This window comes from Pseudorca crassidens, chromosome 2 (assembly GCF_039906515.1).
Source record: "Pseudorca crassidens isolate mPseCra1 chromosome 2, mPseCra1.hap1, whole genome shotgun sequence".
NCBI classification, from domain to species: domain Eukaryota; kingdom Metazoa; phylum Chordata; class Mammalia; order Artiodactyla; family Delphinidae; genus Pseudorca; species Pseudorca crassidens.
The window spans coordinates 12195758-12215574 of NC_090297.1; the positions used below are offsets into that span (position 1 = coordinate 12195758).

The 19817-nt window shown below is 53.0% G+C and overlaps 3 protein-coding genes across 5 annotated transcripts in view; 1 reads left to right on the top strand and 2 right to left on the bottom strand.

Moving 5' to 3' along the window:
* The window catches only part of ZBTB17 (zinc finger and BTB domain containing 17), a 30439-nt gene extending 29530 nt beyond the window's left edge, over positions 1-909 (bottom strand). For all 3 annotated transcript variants that reach the window (XM_067721424.1, XM_067721433.1, XM_067721421.1), the window contains exon 1: positions 771-909. The gene's annotated coding sequence lies outside the window, so the exon portion shown is untranslated. The remainder of the gene's footprint in view (positions 1-770) is intronic.
* A 6376-nt stretch (positions 910-7285) lies between these two features.
* SRARP (steroid receptor associated and regulated protein) lies at positions 7286-9617 on the top strand. Its single transcript, XM_067711610.1, has 2 exons — positions 7286-7480; positions 8785-9617. Exons 1-2 carry the CDS (start codon positions 7387-7389, stop codon positions 9213-9215), a joined length of 525 nt encoding a protein of 174 aa, XP_067567711.1. The 5' UTR covers positions 7286-7386; the 3' UTR covers positions 9216-9617.
* A 6206-nt stretch (positions 9618-15823) lies between these two features.
* Positions 15824-19603, bottom strand: HSPB7 (heat shock protein family B (small) member 7). The gene is made up of 3 exons (XM_067721539.1): positions 19403-19603; positions 18812-18945; positions 15824-17646 (listed from the first exon to the last, which is right to left on the bottom strand). The coding sequence occupies exons 1-3, from the start codon at positions 19584-19586 to the stop codon at positions 17467-17469; spliced, it is 498 nt and encodes a 165-aa protein (XP_067577640.1). The 5' UTR covers positions 19587-19603; the 3' UTR covers positions 15824-17466.
* Between the last annotated feature and the right edge of the window lie 214 nt (positions 19604-19817).

Sequence of the window (19817 nt, forward strand, 5' to 3'; positions counted from 1 at the left end):
GCCAGGAAGCATTCTCAGTACTTTACACCTATTACCTCATTTAATCTTTATAACCATCTTAGGAAGCAGATTTTATTCTCAACTCTGCTTTAAGGATGAGGAAACCGTGACAGGGAGCGAGAGACTAACGAAGGACACAGTTGGCAAGCACAGAGTCGGGATTCAAACCTGGCTGCCAGGCTCCACAGTTTAAACTTTTTAACCACTATGCCAGTCCGGATCACTCTCTCTATCCCCAGAACCTATCAAGAGCTGAACCACTGTCTGTGGAACCAACGAATGAATGAAATAATCTTATACAGGGGCAGTGTCGGCCTCCTACACGTCAAGCTCCTCCTAGGCCCTGACAGGTTTGTGCCGTCGGGCTCCGCCGGCCAAAGAGAACTACGCCTGCACCCCGCCACCTCGCGGCCTCAGAACGCCCACCAGCTGCGGCGCGCGGGGTCAAGGGGCGGTGACAGCCGGGCGGCAGGGGCGGAGATGCTACCAGCTGGGGTGTCACCCAGCCCGGAGGCGACTCGCGCTCCCTCGCCGGGACGGCGGGTCCGGTCCGCCCGCCCACTCCCCGCCCGCTTGCCGGGCGGCGCCCCCCACCCATTTGCCCCGCACCCTCTTGTCCTGTGGGGTCCCCTCAGTCCGGGTTCCCTTCTCAGTCCACTTCCCTCCCCTCCCCCACACAACCGTCCCCGGCGTCCCGCCGCGCCCCATCCTGCGCCGCCTCCGCCCAACTCCTGGGACTCCTCCGGCCCCGGACGCTTGCTGACCCTCACCTGCCATGTCCTGGACCCCACCGCAGAGGGAGGTGCATCACGGCAGCGAGGAGGCCGGGGACAGCACTTCAGAGCAGACAAAGGGCGCCGCCATGTTGGAGTCGGGCGGAACCGACCTCGCTGGCTTCCCGTCTGCAACTTCCGGCGCATGCGCAGCGTTCGCCCTAGCCGTAGCTCGTGGACAGGCGCATGCGCCTACTGTAATAACAGTTACTTCTACACTTAGAATTGTTCGCCTTGTAACCGTTTCTTGGTTTTCTATTCCAAATATCACAATAACAGCTCCTACGTGTTCAGAGCTTACTGTGTGCCAGGCACTGTGTTAAGCGCTTTATGTGCATTATCTCAAGTCCTCGCACCAACATACGATGTTTTTGTTTCCCTTTTGAAGAAGGGAAAACGGAGTCTCAGGGTAAATGAATTGCCAGCTGTCCCGCATCTTGCAAGTGATGAAGCAGAGATGTGAACCTAGTTGTGGCATCAAAGCTGCAGAACCACGATTATGTTTTTCTACTTTCTGAGCCAACCACTGCCCGCTTCCCTGTTTAGAGGAGATCCAGGATTAGCCTGGATGTGAATGAGGGTGCCTGGAAACAAAAGTCTGCCTGCAGACGTGACCAGCCACTCTGTGGCCTCTTTCCAACTTTTCAGCACCTTCAGGCCATTGACTTTTCTACTTCCAAACAGTTCCTCGGCTTTCTCCTTTCTTCACTTCCGACCCTATTTATTTTTCATGATCCATAATTTTAAAAACACTCTTGTCACAATCCAAAACTCCTTTGCTCTTTGTCTTTTTGTCACATGGATTTGGTAAAAATTTCAGCCCTGGGTGAATCCAACTGCTCCTTTTCCCTTTGCTGACACCTAAACAGCCAAACACAATTGGAGAAAGTACCCAGTGGGACAGACTGTTCCCTACAAATCCATGACTGCCAGCCTTAAGAGGGACTTCAGCAAATGTCAGTCTGGCCAATTGACTGCTCCTCTCTTCACAATAACTAGAGAAACTAAAAAACTCAGCAGCAGTTGACTTCACCCTTTCATTTACAGGAAAATGATAGCAAATCTGATAGGAATTCTCCTGTCTTCCCAATACTAAGCATGCAAATCTACTTCTGAGTCATCTGTGTTGGATGTAGTCAATTGAGACTCGGCATCCATTCCTTCCAGAATTTAAAAAGTTAAAATTTTATTTCCCAGACTCAGTAGCAGTTAGAATCCCAGATACAGATGGTTCTGCCAGTAGGTAAGATTTGCAGGGTGGAAGAGAGGGAGTAGCCATTGGCCTGCTGATGTTAGCTGATTTTTGCTGACAAGAAAGGTCATGCAAATGTGGGGGGTTGCAGCAGTGCATTGTGGCCAGTCTCCAGCTTCATGAGTGTTCAGAAGCATCTGTGAGATGTTGCCAGCCGAACTCAGCATTCTAGTGCCTGGGAACCAGCTTCTAGTCCCAAATTTAGATCCATGGACCCTTGCTGTGGTGATACGTTCTTGAGTGCAATAATCTCAGGGGTGGCCTCTCAATTCCCCATCTTCCTGATTGTGGCAGAAGTAATAGCTCCTAACTGGTGAGTTCAATGGTATTCTGGGAGCCATTAATAAAAGCCCAGTCTAGAGACCATTTTTTCAGCCCCTCCAGTAAGTTTGTAAACATTTAATTCTCTGTATTAAATCCATTTCTAGTTAAAATAAGCTTAGAAACAAGGTAAGGGATCTTTGCATTGATGGAAATGTTCTGTACCTTGACTATGTCAATATAAATATCCTGGTTATGATATTGTACTATAGTTTTGCAAGGTGTTACCATTGGGGGAAACTGGGTAAAGGATGGAGAGGGGGATGGAATTGCTCTGTATTGTTTCTTACAATTGCATGTGAACCTACAATTATTTCAAAATAAAAAGTTTAATTAAAGAGAAAGTCCAGCAAGGTTTCTATTTCTGCAGGAAACTGACGCTCAAAGATGGAAATCAGGGCATTAAGTTTGAAGGTGATGCAGATCTAGTCTATTTCATGCAGGCAAAAAATAGTTACATAACTTACCATTCATCACAATAAGTATTGTTGCCTAGAGGAAAGTGCCTAATGAAGGTAAGGCTGTAGATGGAGCAGTTGCTACAACTGACCATTATGGTGAGAGTGAGGACCACAAGGACTGTGGGGTGAACTGGCTGTTATAATTACACTGAAGAGTTTCAAAAAAGAAATATTTAGGGGTTAAATTCTCAGCTCAAGACAGAGCCAGAGAACCAGGGCCCACTCCTGATTACTCTAAATATGTTTTCTCATCTCTTGTAGCCACAGGGTTTATGCAGTCAAAAATTGGACGGAGCTGATCCTGTGAGTTGCTAAACTCCAATATAATTGCAATGTAAGTTGTAATATAATTGCAGTATAACTGCAACGGGCCAGATGCATTGACTGGGAACAAGGGACATTTAGGAATCGAAATGGGGATGTTTGGGTGGATGCAGATGACTGAGTCCCCTGACTCCCCAAATCCAGAATTCAGTGAAACTCCCATGCCACAGAAGCAGTCCCTCCTCCCATGGAATGGGCTGGTCCTGCTTTCCCTGGAGAGCATGTAATAACCTCATAGTAGGAAGTTATTTTGCAAGGAGATGCTGGTTCCTTTCAGAGACCACTTCACCATCCTTCATTTGTCTCCAGATCTATAAAAAGAGTCTAATTCCAAAATGCCCCAGGGAACAAGCATAGAGTCTGGCTATGGAGATGGTTTACACACAAGAAAGAAAGAAGGAAAGGAAGGGAAGGGAAGGGGGGTGGAAGGAAAAGAAGGAAGGAGGGAGGGAAGGAGGAAGAGAAAGAAAGAGAGAGAGAGAGAGCACCTTAACTAATAAATGAGCTGAAGCCTGGGGAATATAGGTGTAACTGGATTCTAAAGGTGCTAGGTCCAGGAGGAAGGGAGATTACATTAGACTTGGCAGAATGTCTCGATACAAATGCACATTACAGAGATTTGGGTGTTTTAATGTTCCAGCTGAGAATGGTTCTAACAGCACAGTTGGTTGAATAAAATCTGGACCCCATAGTGGTCTTCATTAAATGACGGTGAGATGATGGAAACTCTTTAGAGTAATAGAGAGGAAGAAGTGCAAAAATTTGGGCAGGGTGGTTGTATACATGGGAGTAAGTATACGTGTGTTGATTGAATGAGTGAAGGACTGACTTTCCTGGTTTCTCACTAGGGGCCATTCCTCCAGTGTATTACTAACTGGCCCCCTCACCCTGAGCTCCTCCCCCTCTAATCCCCTCTTCCCCTTAGCCCCCAGAGTGAGACACAGGTCCCGTCACCATCTCCAAAGTCTCCGGCCTAAACCTCATCCACCCCCTACCCTAAAGTCTTCCCAAAGCTCAGTCACTATTTACACATGGGCTACCTTGCATTTTCCCAATAAGGAGATTTTTTTAAACTGGTTGGCCAGCTTGTGGATGTAAACTTGAAGCACTGTAGATAAACTGACAAATGTCTATTTATACAATTTAGTTTATCATTTTGATTATAAACAGCTTAAAAATCATGAATTATATAACAGTGTATTAATTTATAAATGCTACTTTTTTTTTCTCTGCTCACTTTTCATGTAATGGTTTCCTTTACTCTTCACAGACATCCTCGGCACACATCCTTGACATACACTTTTAAATTCCTTTTCATTTTGAAAACTTTGTTAAAGTACACAAGCGTAGTGAAAGTAATGAAATATTTTCTATACCCCTATTTCCCAGATTCAACAGTTAACTTTTGCTAAGTGTACTTAGGATATCCTTCCTTTCTTTCTTTTTTTTTTTTTTTTAAGATATTGGGGGTAGGAGTTTATTAATTAATTAATTTATTTTTGCTGTGTTGGGTCTTTGTTTCTGTGCGAGGGCTTTCTCTAGTTGTGGCAAGCGGGGGCCACTCTTCATTGCGGTGTGCAGGCCTCTCACTATCGCGGCCTCTCTTGTTGCGGAGCACAGGCTCCAGATGCGCAGGCTCGCTAGTTGTGGCTCACGGGACTAGTTGCTCCGCGGCATGTGGGATCCTCCCAGACCAGGGCTCGAACCCGTGTCCCCTGCATTAGCAGGCAGATTCTCAACCACTGCACCACCAGGGAAGCCCCTCTTTCTTTTTTTTTTGGCTGCACTATGAGGCATGTGGATATTAGTTCTCCCCACTGACCAGGGATGGAACCCGTGCACCCTGCAATGGGAGTGCGGAGTCTTAACCACTGGACAGCCAAAGAAGTCCCTATCCTTCCTTTCTTTTTTTTTTAAATTTATTGAACATATTTGTTTTTGGCTGCGTTGGGTCTTTGTTGCTGTGTGCGGGCCTTCTCTAGCTGCGGCGAGTGGGGGCTACTCTTCGTTGCGGTGCGCGGGCTTCTCATTGTGGTGGCTTCTCTTGTTGAGCACGGGCTCTAGAGCACAGGCTCAGTAGTTGTGGCCCACAGGCTTAGTTGCTCCGCGGCATGTGGGATCTTCCTGGACCAGGGCCCGAACCCGTTCCCCTGCATTGGCAGGCAGATTCTTAACCACTGCGCCACGAGGGAAGTCCCTGTGACATCTCTTTCTAACCCAACCAGGAGAAGGTCTCCAATTATAAGGACTAGTGTGATTAGATTGAACTCACTCAGATAATCCAGATCAATATCCCTATCTCAAAGTCCACACCTCTGATAAATATATATATTTAAATAAATATATATTTGGTCTTCTGGTTCCTGGCACAGAGCTCCTAACAGCCTTGAAATTTCCCAAGTCAGAAGAGTGAAAAGGGTGTCTTTTGTTATGTAAATGAGGTGACTTTTGGAAAGCCCCTGTGTCACCTAAGAATGTGGGCAGGAGAACCAACCACGTGATTAGAGGGTTGGAACTGTCAGTTCCACCGACCCACTGACCTCTGTGATGTGAGCGGGGATGGAGACTGATGGCCACCAAAGGCCAGTGATTTGATCAGTCGTGCCTATGTAACGAACCTCCATTAAAACCCAAAAGAACAGGGTTTGGAGAGCTTCTGGGTTGGTGAACACGTGGAGACTGGGAAAAAGTGGCGCTCTCAGACAGTGTGGAAGCTCCTAGCCCTCCACACATACCTCGCCTGTGCATCTCTTCCTGAGTTATATTCTTTTTTTTTTTTTTTTTTTTCGCGGTACGCGGGCCTCTCACTGCTGTGGCCTCTCCCGTTGCAGAGCACAGGCTCCGGACGCGCAGGCTCAGCGGCCATGGCTCACGGGCCCAGCCGCTCCGCGGCATGTGGGATCTTCCCGGACCGGGGCACAAACCCGCGTCCCCTGCATCGGCAGGCGGACTCTCAACCACTGCGCCACCAGGGAAGCCCAGTTATATTCTTTTATAACAAACTAGTAATCTAGTAAGTAAAATGTTTCTCTGAGTTCTGTGATCAGCTCTAGCAAACTAATCGAATCCAAGGAGTGCATTGTGGGACCCTCCCATCTGTAGGTCAGAAGCACAGGTGACAAACCAGGACTTGTGATTGATGTCTGTGACAGGCAGTCTTGTAGGACTGAACTCTTAGCCTGTGAGATGTGAAGCTATCTCCAGGTAGGTAATGTCAGAAATGAATTAATTGGTTGGTAATGTGGAACAAAACAAAACAAAACACATCAGAACTGGTGTCAGAATTGGAATACCCTTAATCACACCTGCAAAGATGCTTTTGCTGTGTAAGGTAACATTTTTCACAGGTTCTGGGGATTAAGGCATGGACATCTTTGGGGTACCATCTTCTACCATACATAGTTACTTATTTATAGTAGTACTACTGTTTCTGTTTAATGAAGCCATACCAAGTTTCCTCTTGTGGACAAAGAATGTCACCTGCCATAACAGTAAACAAAGGATGTTGCAGCCATCAGGCCACCAGCCAATGCAGCCACCCCAACAGTGCAACCTGAAGGGATCCAGGATGGAGAAAAACAGGATACTGACCCTAGGTAAGGTGGAGCCCTCATGATGCGGTTAGTGCCCTTGTAAAAGGGACCCCAGAGAGCTTTCTTGCACTTTCTGTGAGGTGAAGACACAGTAGAAAGACAGCCATCTATGAACCAGTAGGCAGGTCCTTACCAAACACTAAAATCTATAGGCGCCTTGATCTCAGACTTCCCAGCATCCAGAACTGTGAGAAACAAACGTTTGTGGTTTAACTCGCCTAGTCTATCACTGCTTGAACCGACTAAGACATGGACATATTGTCAGCAGTATTCCATATAGTTCTTAGGTAGAAAAGAAGCAAAACTAAAAACAACTGAAAACTGGGAATGCAGCCAGAGAATGACTGAGGTTTGGGAAACTGAGGCCTGGATGAGAAGGTTCCAAGGCTTGTCTCAAGTGAGGAAGCAGCTGGAGTTGGAGGAAACAGCATCTGTTTGGTAGAAGGCCTACCTCCCAGTGACCCGACAGCAACCCTGTTGACATAACCCCGTTGATCAAAGCAATCCCCCAACTGCTCCAAGCCAGTTCCTGTGGCTCGTGGTGGAATTCACTCAGCGGATCCGGAGCTGGTAAATATAAAACGTTTGGTCCTCGGGTGGGAGCTGCATCCTGGAAAAGGCTGCTGACAACGGCTCCCTCTGCCAGTGCTAAGCCAGGCGCTATGGAATCAGTAACAGTCCCAACAGAAGACCCCAGGGACCTGAGAGCCTGCCCCAAAGTCAGGGGCCTGGAGACGGGCTTGGAGACTAGCTCAGGTAAGAGGTGGCAGAGGGTGCCTCAGCCCTGAAGCTGAGGGGGCTGGGCAGGCTGGGGGGTGCTGGCAGCAGAGGGCAAACACCCTCCCCTCTGGGGCCACCAGGATTCTCAAGCCATGGGTGGGCTTCAGTTACAGTTGAACCTTGAACAACTTGGGGGTTAAGGGCGCTGACCCTCCACGCAGTAGAAAATCCGCCTATAACTACAATCAGCCCTTCGTATCTGAGGTTCCACATCCACAGATTCAGCCTACTACGGATTGTGTAGTAATTGGTATTTATTGAAAAACATCTGCATATAAGTGGACCTGCAGTTCAAGCCCGTGTTGTTCAAGGATCGACTGTATTTCCTGTGTTAACTAACCTACCAGCACAGAAGCTTCCTTCTGAAGCCTGTGCCGTAGTGAAGAGCACGTAGTGAAGAGGATGGATTTGTTTATTATGTGGGTAACTTGAAATGTTACTTTTCTAAGAGCACAGGCTTTGGGTTCAGAGAGACCTGCTCTGGCCTTGCTTCACCGATAAATCGATTGACTGGTTCTTGGCTTCTCCCCGTTTGGCGGGGTGGACAGAGCAGGGATCCCCAGGGCAGAGGGGACCGATGGACAAGATTATGGGTGGGGAAGGAAGAACAGCATGATGTTCCCTGAGGACCACCAACATCTGTACAAGCTGAGCCTCACCTGTAGTTTCCTCACCTGTAGAAGGCGGCCGGGGGTCTCCTCTTACTCCTCACTACAGTGCGGCCCGTGGACCAGCAGTACCGGCATTCCCTGGGAGCTTGTTAGAAACGCAGACTCTCAGGCTCCACTCCAGACCCGCTCGCTGTACCAGAATCTGCATGTTCACAAGATGCTCAGGCAGCTCGTGGGCACAGCGGGGTTGAGAGGCTCTGATGCAGTGGCCTCCATGTTCCTGGAAGGCAGAGAGCTGATAGGGGGAAGCCAGGTTTAAACTCAGGTCTCCCCAGTGCTGAAATCCACGCTCTTAGGCCCCGCTGTCTTCCCATCTTTGCGCGCCAACTAACACGCGGTTAAATCCCTGTTGACTCTACTCCGTATTCTGTAATAACCTACACGGGAAAAGAATCCGAAAAAGAACGTATGTGTGTATATGTATAACTGAATCACTGTGCTGTACACCTGAAACTAACACAGCATGGTAAATCAACTACACTCCAATATAAAATAAAAATTAAAAAAAATCCCTGTTGAATGAATGAACAAGTGAATGAACACATGAATTAATGGAACCATATCCCTTTCAGTGCTAGCACAAATCTTTGGTCTTTTCCTTCCTTCTAGGTGGAAAGCCGGCCCGCCATCAGAAGGCCATCCCCAAAGCTCACTTAACTTTCGTTATCGACTGTACTCGTGGGAAACACATCTCCCTGGCAGCACTCCCAGGGCCACCCCGCGTCCCTAGTCCCAACTTAGGACCTGTCATCCCTCCAATGAAGACTTACATCTTGTTATGTGGGGAAAACCGGCCCCCCCATATAAATCAGGAGGCTCCCCTAGGTGGGGGAGGCCTTGCCCAGACCAGGGGACCCCTGCCACCCTGCAGAGAGACTACGGCCCCAGATTCCTCCCCAGCCAGCCCACTCTGCCTCCAGGGGGCTCCTGAAGCCAAGGGGGGCCCTGCGAAGACTGTGTCCTCGAGGTCTTCAGCTTGGGGAACGGTCATCGTCTCGCTCAAAGCCCTCTCCTCCTGTGTCTGTGCGCAGGCTGATTAACTGGAAGAGCCTGGCCAATGGAGGAGAGGGCTGGCAACCCACGCTCCAGAGTTCAGCAGATGCAGTTCCCAGGGTTCACTCCCTCTTCCCCAGCCAAGCAGAAGTCTTTTGTGCCTGAGCCAGGGAAGGAGCATTAGATCCCTAAAGGACATCTGAAACAGCCACGAGTATCCTACTTCTCCATCCTCTGCATCTTTGTTCACCTTTCAGCGGAAGCAAGATAAGGCAACGCCACATAGAAAGAGACTCATTCACTAACACAGCAAATTCTGAAGGAGCATCTCCACATGCCAGGCCCTGCAAAGTGCTGAAGAAGATACTACAACTTTCTTGGAGCTTGTACTCTTGGGGGTGGGGAAGAAAGGTTAAACAACCTAATAAAGATGATTTTGAACAGTGTAATGAGTGCTGTGTAGAAACTGAAACAGGGGGCTGGGATGGAAAATGATAGGGCAAAGAGCTTTTCTGATACACTGATTGGGAAAGGCCTCTCTGAGTGGGTAACAAAGTATGATCTAAAAGATGAGAAGGAGCCAGCACTGCGAACCATACTCCCTAGGGTCACCTGGTTGGCATCTCATCCCAGAGCAGGAGTCAGAACCTCCCAGCACAATGGGCAGGGGTAGCACATTGCCTGCTGTCAGCTCACGTGCAAGTGTGTAGGTCACTAGGGATCACCCGGAGGGCACAGGACTCAGGATGGGAGAATCAAGGGCCCAGGTGGGATGGGAAGTAAGGGGAACTGGCTTCTCAAGAGGGGGCAGAAGTACTCAGAAAGGGAATGGAGTATCATGTTTGAATGAATGAAAATAAGAGATATTATTTATTGAGCTGCATACCAGGATTATACTGCCCTCTAGGGATACAGAAAAGGGGGCTGGGGGCTTTGTCCCTACCCCGCAGGGCAGTCCTGTCCTCAGCAGGAAGTGGGGGTTGCTGTGAGGGGAGGTGTAGGTCTAAGAGATGCACAGAGCTGTGTGAGATTCATCTGAGGAAGAGTGTCTCAAGGCTCTTGGTTTAAAATTGCTGAATGTTCATTTATTCAATGACGGTTTTACTAGGTTCCTACAAACACTAGTGGCTAACATGTACTGACCATTTGGTCTGTGCCAGGGATGTGACATCCTCCAAGTGTCAGTACCGGGAAGCACTGTTTTGTACCCATTTCACAGATTAGAGAATAGAGGCACAGAGAGGTTGAGGAATGCACTCAAGGTCTCATAGACTAGTGCAGTTGGGATTCGAACCCAAGCCAGCCTGGTGCTCAATTTCTTGCTCTTAACTGTAGAGCAGATGGCCTCTCATCCTGGCAGGGTCTCTTCTAAACAGAGGGGATCTAGAGAGAGCAGACCCTGTCCTCAACGAGCTCACAGCCTGGTGGGGGAGGCAAGAAGAAGGTGACTATTGCAATAGCTTCTGGTAAGTGCAACAGTAAGGGCACAGAGAATGATGTTGGTGCTGGAGGAGGATGCCCAGCCCATTAGGGAGAGGAGATCAAGGAGGGCTTCCTGCAGGAAGTGGCATCTAAACTAAAATCTGACCAGTGAGTGAATCATACAAAGGCAAGGGGGCCGGGGTGGGGAGTGTTCCAAGGAGAAGGACCAAAGTTATTCAGTCTGGCTGGAGTATTCATTCACTCACCAAGTATTTGTTGGGCACCCACTGTGTGCTACTCTCTGGGCTAGACCCTGGGATGGAGCAGTGATAGACAGACAAGGCCCTGCCATGAAGGAGCTTATCCTCCAGCTGGGGGAGACAATGCATGTACACACTCGAAGCAGAGAGGCCAGAGAAGTGACAGGGACCATATCATGTGAGGCCTTGCAGGCCACGATGAGGTCTTTGTTTTTTATTTGTTTTTTGGGCAGCGCTGCATGGCTTGTGGGATCTTAATTCCCCCATCAGGGACCGAACCTGGGCCTCCCGCAGTGAGAGCACGGAGTCCTAACCACTGGACCGCCAGGAATTCCCGAGGTCTTTTTATTTTATTCTGAGATGGGGATCGTTGGAAATTGTGAGCAGACAGCAACATGACCTACCTTTAAAAAAATTCCTTAGCTCTTGCGCTGGGATAGGAAGGCAGGGGAGGAAGCTGAGGAGGCTGCACCTTAATCCAGGCAAATGGGGTGATAGTCTGGATTAGGGAGGTGGTGAGAGAATAGTCTGGACCACATTTACCCACCTCCTCTTTCCTCCCCCTGCTGAGAATCACTGGACTAGAAAAGCCCAAAGACGTCGCTGCAAAGGGAGTTTGAGACCCACAAGGAAAAGTGTGGGGCTGCGGGTCTAGCTTTGCGCCAGTAGGTGTCGCCCTATCATCAGAATGGAGGCACCACCCCCTGGTCTGGGTGGGGAGGGCGGGAACCTGCGCGCCGAGGGGCCGGCGCCAAGGGGCCAGCCATCTGGTGCGGTCAAGTTTTCAGAAGCCAGACTTTCATTCTAACCAGAATCCCTCTCATCTAGAAAAATAACTACTGATATTTTTATGTGCACCACCTCAGTTCTTCTCACACTAGACCCAGGAGGTGGGTATAATTTTTGTTGCCGTTTTACAGGTGAAGAAACTGAGGCACAGAGAGATGAAATGATTTGCCCAAGGTCACCAACTAGAAAGAGGCAGAGCCCAAATCCCAATCCCAAGCAGTGTGACTATGTAGTCATAGCATCATAACCCCGTACTGTGCTGTAAGGTGCTCTGTTCATGTGTGTTGAATGAGTGAAGGAAGGAAGAATGAACATTCTCCGAGGACCCAGCCTAGGGCCTGGCAGTGTGTAGGGAGTGTTTGGGGGTCGAACACGTGAGTGAGGCCCTCACTGAGCTGGGGGTACGCAGGTGCAGGAGAACAGCTCAGTCTCTTCACCACAGTCCTGTGAGGTGCTGTCCCATTTTACACATGTGGAAACTGAGGCTCGGGTAGGTTAAGCAACTGGCCCACGGTCACAGATAGTAAGTGGCAGAGCCAGGGTTGAAATGGAGGTAGTTCGCCCTCCGAGCTTTACCTACCCACAATACTGCAGGAATTTACTGAAAAACTGTTGAGAGGATGAATCAACAAAGAGATGAAAGACTTTACTGAACCAGTGAGTGGAATGTGTGAATCAGTGAATGTGTTTCCAGGTTGGCAGTTATGCCTAATCAGGACTGTGTCCCCAGTGCCCTAAAAGTGCCTGGTACATAATAGGTGGTCAAGAATTGTGTGGGAAGGAAAGAAGTAAGGAAGGGAGGGAGTGAGGGAGGAAGGAAGGAAGGAAGGAAGAAAGGAAGGAAGGAAGGGGGGGATGAAGGGGCAGATTTGCTGTCCTGCTCTCTCCTCTCTGGCTCCCTGGGGCCAGCAGCCTCGCTTTGTGCCCTTCAGGGAGGCACCTCAGAGGGTCCCCACTCGGTCTAGCAGCCCTCAGGCTCCCATGGAAGATTGACCCTGGGTCCAGGCCCTGGAGGGCCTCAGAGCTTAGGACTGGCCTGGCTGGCTGCCCAGCGTGAGCCCCAGGCCAGCTGTGCTGACTGTAAACAACACCTCCTCCCCTGCCCAGAGGCTCCTGCTAGCCGACTCAAGTCACCATGCCCCTCAGGACCCTCTCTTGTTTGAGGGCAGAGCCAGAGGGTGGAAGCTTGGTTTTCCCTGTTCAGAAAACAAGCACAGAGATTTTAACAGGAGCTTAGCATTTATCGAGCTTATACTAAAACACCATCTCTCTCTGGTTGCTCACAGCAGCCCTGGGAGGGGGTTACTTGATCTTTGTTTGTGACGAGAAATTAAGGCTTCCAGGTGCTTTTCTCCCCCACCTCTACCACCAGGACCCAGACAGGTCTTCTGAGAGGACCCTGGGGAACATACCTTTTAGCTCCGCCTCACCTGCTTTTCCTGGAAAGAAGACCCCAGGTACAGGGCAGCTCCTCTGCCCTACCAGCCCAAGTCTTGGTCTTTTTTCTTTTTTAATTTATTTATTTGGTTGCACCAGGTCTTAGTTGCAGCAGGCAGGCTCCTTAGTTGCAGCAGGAGGTCTTCCTTAGTTGCAGTAGGAGGGCTCCTTAGTTGTGGCTCGCGGGCTACTTAGTTGCGTCACGAGAACTCTTAGTTGTGGCATGCATGTGGGATCCAGTTCCCTGACCAGGGATTGAACCTGGGCCCCCTGCAGTGGTAGCACAGAGTCTTAACCACTGTGTCGCCAGGGAAGTCCCCCAAGTCTTGGTCTTGATGGAGCCAGAGACAGTGTGGGTGAACTGGGGGTGTCAGGATCCAAATCTAAATGAAATAACAGGGCTCTAAATGAGCCCTTCTGGGCATTTTCAATGCATGGCATATGTGGGCTAGAGTCAACCACCATGTGCCAAGCCCCTTAAGTGAATTACAGAACCACCACAGCAGGTAGATCCTATTAAGCACCATTTTATGGTGCAACGGAGGCACAGAGAGGTTAAGTTACTTACTCAAGGTCACAGAGCTCAGGAGCAGCAGAGCCAAGATCTGAAGCCAGGCGCTGTGACTCCAGAGTCCGCAATCGACCCTCCACCCTCTACTGAGGCCTCTTAGCTTTTAAAAAAATTCTACAAACATTGACTTAGCTCCTTTCCCATGCCAGGCTTGGGAGCAGGAGGGCAGAATAAGGCATCTTCTGCAATGGCAGAACTGGGATCCAAGGCAGACTGGGAAGAGGATGGAGGCAGGGGGGAGATGGAGGGGTACAATGTTGGAGGTGAGTCAGGGAAGGGTGGCCTGGGGATGGGGGGTTGGTCTGGTAGAGAAGCTCTGGCCTGCAGTTCTAGAGTCCTGGGTCTTCACCTCATCTCTTCCACTGACTTGCTGTGTGACCCTGGGCAAGATCCTACCCCTCCCTGGGCCTAGGTCCCACCATCAAACCATGAGGAGTTTGGAATAACTCCCAGAGGACACAGGGCTGGCCAACCAAGCCTCAGGGTCTGCCCTCACTCCCAGGCATGTGCTCCTTTCATCTGAATTTGAGCTTCTTTTAAAGACAAGTTTTGGACCTAGGGTTCTTTGGGCTCTGTCTGTGACTCCGAGCTGGTAGCTCTGGAGGGCTTTCTGGAGGAGGAGGCTTTTGGCCTGGGCTAGGACTTTGAAAGTGATGGAACCTCCTAAGTCCTCCACACCCCTCTGGCACCACCTGACCTGGACCTTCTTGCAGGTCTCTAGCCCTAGAAGGCTGCATCTTTTCAACCGCCTCGGCCTCCTGCCCACCCCCACTCCAAAAGCTCTAAGATGTAGGAGTTCCCCTTCCCTATACAGGAAGGGAGCAGGGGAGCTGCCTCGGCCCTTTGGTGGTGGGGGACTGATCTGGGGTGACCCAGCAGAGGACCTTCTAGAGTCACAGACAATGATTCAAATTCCAGCCATACCACTTCTAAGCTGGGTGACCTTGGGCCAGTTGCTTGACCTCTCTGAACCTCCTGTCCTCCTTGGTACCTACCTTGCGTTTGTGATTGTTGTGGGGATGAGCATGTGTTTGGCACACACTAGGTGCTCAATGGATGGGGCTGCTATAATCATTCTTCACGGGGCGGGGGCGGGGCCCAGGGCCCGCAGCCAGGCCTATATTTAGCCTAGAAAGTGTGGGGGACCAGTGGAGACAAAGCGTGGCGGCCAGCCCAGGCGCCAGGGGGCGGAGCCAGCGAAAGAAAGCCTGCAGTCCCCACGTCCCCGCCCTCCTCTTCCGCAGGGTCACCTTGGCAGGAGGGCACCTTCACTCTAGACGTGGCTAGTCCCCAGCGGCCGCTCTGTCCGCGGCGCAGCCCTCATCCTCTAAAACCGGGATCTGGGGAGGGGACTGCTGGGGCCTGCGGGGTGGGGAGTATTCGGCCCCACTGGTGGCTTAAGGAAATGCCCCCTTTCCCAGCCCAGCTTCCTGCCAGCCCGGCCCAGGGAGGGACGCCACTGGGGTCGGGACGCCAAGGTGAGCCTGACCCCAAGTGGGGGTCGAGGGAGGGGGAAAGCTGGTCCGGCTCCTCCCCGCAACTCCTCGCCGATGAGTGTCGGGCTGCAAATAGCCCACTGGAATCAGTGAGTCACGGAGGCTGGAAATACCGCGCCCCCGCTTCCCTCCCCTCCTCCCGTCTGCACAGAGCTGCGCGGAGCAGCTCCGCGGAGGAACTCCGATTTCAGTAGCGCCTGGGGGTGTGTGTGTGAGTCCCTCCAAAGGGTACTCAGACTCCCTGAACCAGTCAGCTTCCCAGCCAGGTTTCAACCGGGCTATGCCCCTGGGGTTGTGTGACTCTAGGCTAGTCACTCGGCCTCTCTGGTCGTCAGAACCCATCTGGTACGAGATAGGCTTCAAGAGCAACCCAGTGCAGCTGGCCCAACTTTGGTGTCCCTGTGCTTGGGACAGTGCCTGGCAGGTAGCAGCAGGGGTTGGCAGTTGGAAGAGAAGGCGATGCAAGGTTTTTCAGAGAAATAATTCCCAGATTATTGCCCTGGTGGGCCTGGGAGCCAAAGGAGGGGGCCGAAGGACACCCACATTTCTGTGAGGTCTTGAACTTTGCTTGAGCTACCACCCCTGCCCCCAAATCTCAAGAAAGGTATGTCTTTTCATCCCCGGCCTTCGCACTCTGCTGCCTCCAGCCCCATCCCAAGTTTGAGAACTTCAGGCGGGTGTTCTCCAGAAGTCCATGATTCTGTTGTTTATTGTGTGTGCAGGGTACAATGCCAGAACCCTCCTCTGCGCCCCCCACCCCGAGTCATTTCCTAAGGGCCCCAGAATGGCAGGGGTGAGAGGGCACCTTACAGAACACTGACCAAAGAGGTGCAGAGGGCCGAGGCTGGCCTTGTCACTTGCTCCAGGGGCCCCGACTAACTGGGAACCACCCTTACCCATCACCCCTACTTCTGTATGTGGGAGACTGAGCCAGGGTCACGGGGGGCAGTTGGGGCTCCCCAGAATGAAGGCAGACGGGAGGTCCTTGCCCTGGACTGGGGACTGGGAGGGAACTGGGGTGGGGACTCTTCCTGTGATTAGGACATTCTCTAGCAGGAAACTGTGGGCACAGGGCGCACAGGCTGAGAGGCAGAATAAGGAGAACTACCCCCCATTGCACGGAGGGCTGGGAGGGTGGTTTGAGAGCAGCTTCTGACATTGTGGGTTCAAATCCAGCCATCAGAGGTTAAGCTGGGCGCTCAGCTGTTCAGACTCCGTCCCCATTGAGAAGAATGGAGTTTGCAAATCTGATTTTAGAGCGTTCCGAATTTGGCTTTAACCAGTGGTACTGTTCAGTATTTGAAGGACAAAGATAAGTGTGCACGTGTGCATGTGCATGTGTGTACGCCTGTTTGTGTGTGTGTGTGTGTGTGTGTGTGTGTGGTATACACACACCAAGCCTATAGCTTCGCGGATTATAGAGGAGAGGATGGGGGAGGTGAATGGCCACAGGGGAAGGTTGGCAGGAAGCTGGGGTCCTACCTTGAGGACCCAAAGCCCCATGCATGCTTCCTCTGCTGGGTAAGCTGTCTGCAGTGGAGGCAGCCCCGGGAGCCCAGGTCTCTGGGTGGGAGGCAGAAGGATCAGCCCCACCCCTTGGCCCAGGCTTACCTGGGGGCATATGAGCAGGTAACAGACTGTTCACACAGTTTATCACGAACCAGCTGTATTGGAAAAACCCCATCTATATACAGACACAATGTGGCCCTGCGCTGGCACAGCTGGCTGGCTGGGGCACCTTGTGGGCAGACAGCCTGGCAGCTGGTTCGGGGCTTGGAGGGCAGCATAGGGGAAGCAGACCATCATGGCTGTCTCTGGCCTCCCTGTGCCCGGGCAGTTCACTTTAGCTGGGCACCTCTGCCTGTGATCTCCCTCTGCCTCTCCCGCTCCCCTTAGCCAAGGGGGTCCCAGGTCCCCAGTCCCCCTGCCCCTGCCCTGCAGAGACTCCATAGATCAGAATTTGTCTGTCTGTCCTGCAGATGATTTGCCCAGAGATCCTGCCTGTCCCAATCCCCCTTCCCCAAACTGGCTTCTTCGGGATCTCCTGTTCTCCATCCCAATCCCTTTATTCTGGATTAAGTGAACGAGGCCATATCTGGAATCTGGGCGCCACGGGTGAAGCAAGGGGGTCCCTGGCCTGCCCTGGGTAGAGCAGAAGGCCACATTTGGAGGGGATGACCCATCTGGGGTCTGGGGTTGAGGTGTCAGGGCCTGAACCTGGGCTGAGATGTCCCGGAAGCTGTCATGAGGGGGTCAGGAGAGCCACTCTGGCCGGCCAGTGGGGGAGAAGATGGGGGAGCTGGGGGAAGGGAGTGGGAGGCCCTCAGATTTTTATCTCGGTCCGGAAGATCTGCTGGACGTGCTCCGTGTGTGGTTGGCGCCGAGCCCGGATGGTGAGGCTGCCATCCTCCCTCAGGGCCGAGGTCACCGACGTGGGGTCCACGTCCTCCGGCAGTTGGCACTTGTGAGCAAAGGTGTTCATGACCGTGCCATCAGCTGCCAGCTGGGGAAGGGGTAGTGGGTCAGGGCAGGCTGCCCCCCACCCTTGTCCTGCTCATGTCCAGCCACAGCCCCTGCTCCCCAGTCTAACCCCAGCCGGGCCCCCTGTGCCGAGAGGTCCTGCTCTCAGGTGCAGAGGCCCGGTCTAGGGGCTGGCCAGGGCTGAGCAGGGACAGGTGCCGAGGTGCTTAGAGGAGCTCCAGTGGTCCTGGGGGAGAGGCAAGGGCTTGGTGGGGGAGCTCAGATGGGGAGGAGACTCAGTGGCAGAATCTGGGGCTCCTGAGCAGCAAGGAGGTGGCACAGAGCAGAGCTGAGCCCTCTTGGATACCCGGATACACGGTGTCTACCGTCAGGGCTCGGCTGGCGGCCCCTCCTGCGTGACTCAGCCAGCACATAGTGTCCAGAGGAGCCTGGGGCGGCTGAGTCACTGGTGAGGGTGGCAGGGCTGGCACGTGCTGCCCACTGGTCCTGGTGCGCACAGTCCTTGGCTTCCCTGACAGGCGCCCCTCGGGCATCCAGCCTCCTGTGCTCAGGGGAGAAAGCCAGGCCAAGGGGGATCCAGAGGCAGCCTTGGGCCAAGCCTCTTCCCTAAGGAGCAGCAGTGGCTCTGGCCCGCTGGGGGCAGCATCCCTGTGCAGCCAGGGCCACACCCTCCTCCAGGGTGCAGGCCTCCTGGGAGCTGGGACTCAGAGACCCTAGTGACCAAGTGACCCTGAGACCTGTGCGTGGAGGGAGTGTGGGGTTTGGGGGGTGTGTGACCCTGAAGTGCAGGGCCTCTGCAACCTTGGGCCTAATTCAGGGGTCCAGAGGTGAGGGACCAGTGAGGCCCCCACCTCTCCAGATGCCCACGGGAAGGGCTATCCTGCCTCAGCCACGATCTCCCTCCTCTCATCTCCCTTCTCACCTCCCTGCAGCATCCCTCCCCCCCTCCCCCATCCCCTGTGGCTTCCTCAGCTGCCCTGGACTCCGGAAGAAAGCATCTGGGAGCCTGGTGCAGAGAGAGGCAGTAACGGGGGTCCCGTGGCCCACCAGCTACAGGAGCGAGGCCTCTAGTTTGTCCTGGGGGTTGGGGGGTACTGGGCAGGGTGCGGGGTCCCGGGATGAGTGGGGACACGGGGCAGAGGGTACAGGCGTGGGGCCCAGGGTCTGGGGGCAGGGAGCGGGCTCACCTTCTCAGCTCGCACCTCGATGTTGTTGTTGGAGGTGGTGACGATGATGTCTTCAGGTGAGAAGTCGCTCACGTCCACAGCAAACTCATAGGCATCTCCCAGGGTCTTGATGTTGCCCTGCCCCCCGGGACGGGCTGTGGGGAGGGCTGCCGTAAGCAGAGCAGCGGGCTGGCTGGCACTCAGAACCCAGGTCTCCGGCTCCCCCTCCGGAGGGAAGGGGCTGGCCGTCTGGGCCTGAGCTCCCCCTCAGCCGTAGCTGCCACCCGCCCTCTTGCAGCACACCTTTTCTGCCTGGGGGGTGGGGCCTTACCCAGCACAGGTGGGGTGGTGTGTGTATATGTCTGTAGTGACCCACCCCAGGCCTGGAGTAGGGGTGCGTGTAGCTGAGCCCCAGGCCAGAGCTGTTTCTTGAAGGCCTGCCTGTTCTCACGGCCACATCTGTCTCTGTGGCCGCATCTGTCCCAGTGGTCACCCGCGGCGGCAGCTGTACGGCACCTGCTCCCAGCAGCTCTGCAGCTGCAGCTACGGCGGGGGGTGCGCTGGAGCAGGTGTCCCCTCCCTGGGCGCCTCCCCTCCCCACGGAGGACTTGCCTGGGAAGGCCAGAGGCTCCGAGTGGGGCCGCATGAAGCTGCCGAAATCCTCGGAGAACATGCTCAGCGCCTTCTCCATGGGCGGCTCCTGGGCGGGCAGGGTGCGGGAGGCTGAGGAGGAGGAGGAGGAGGAAGAATGGAAGCTTCTCTCCGCTCTGAAGGTGGAGGAGGTCCTGTGGCTCATCCACGGGCGGGCGGTCGGGCCCTGGCCAGTGGGCAGGGTGGACAGGAGGGCGCGTGGGCAGCAGGCTCGGAGGGAGCGTGCCGGGCCCCGGCGGCCGCCGCTTTATAAGGCCCGACCGTCCCTGGGCGCGGGGCCAGCCCCTTGTCTACCAGCTAAATTTAGTCCTCTCGGTGGCCCAGAGGGGCTGGAAATCTTCTCCAGTGAGACGGCCCTGCTGACAGTCCAACACAG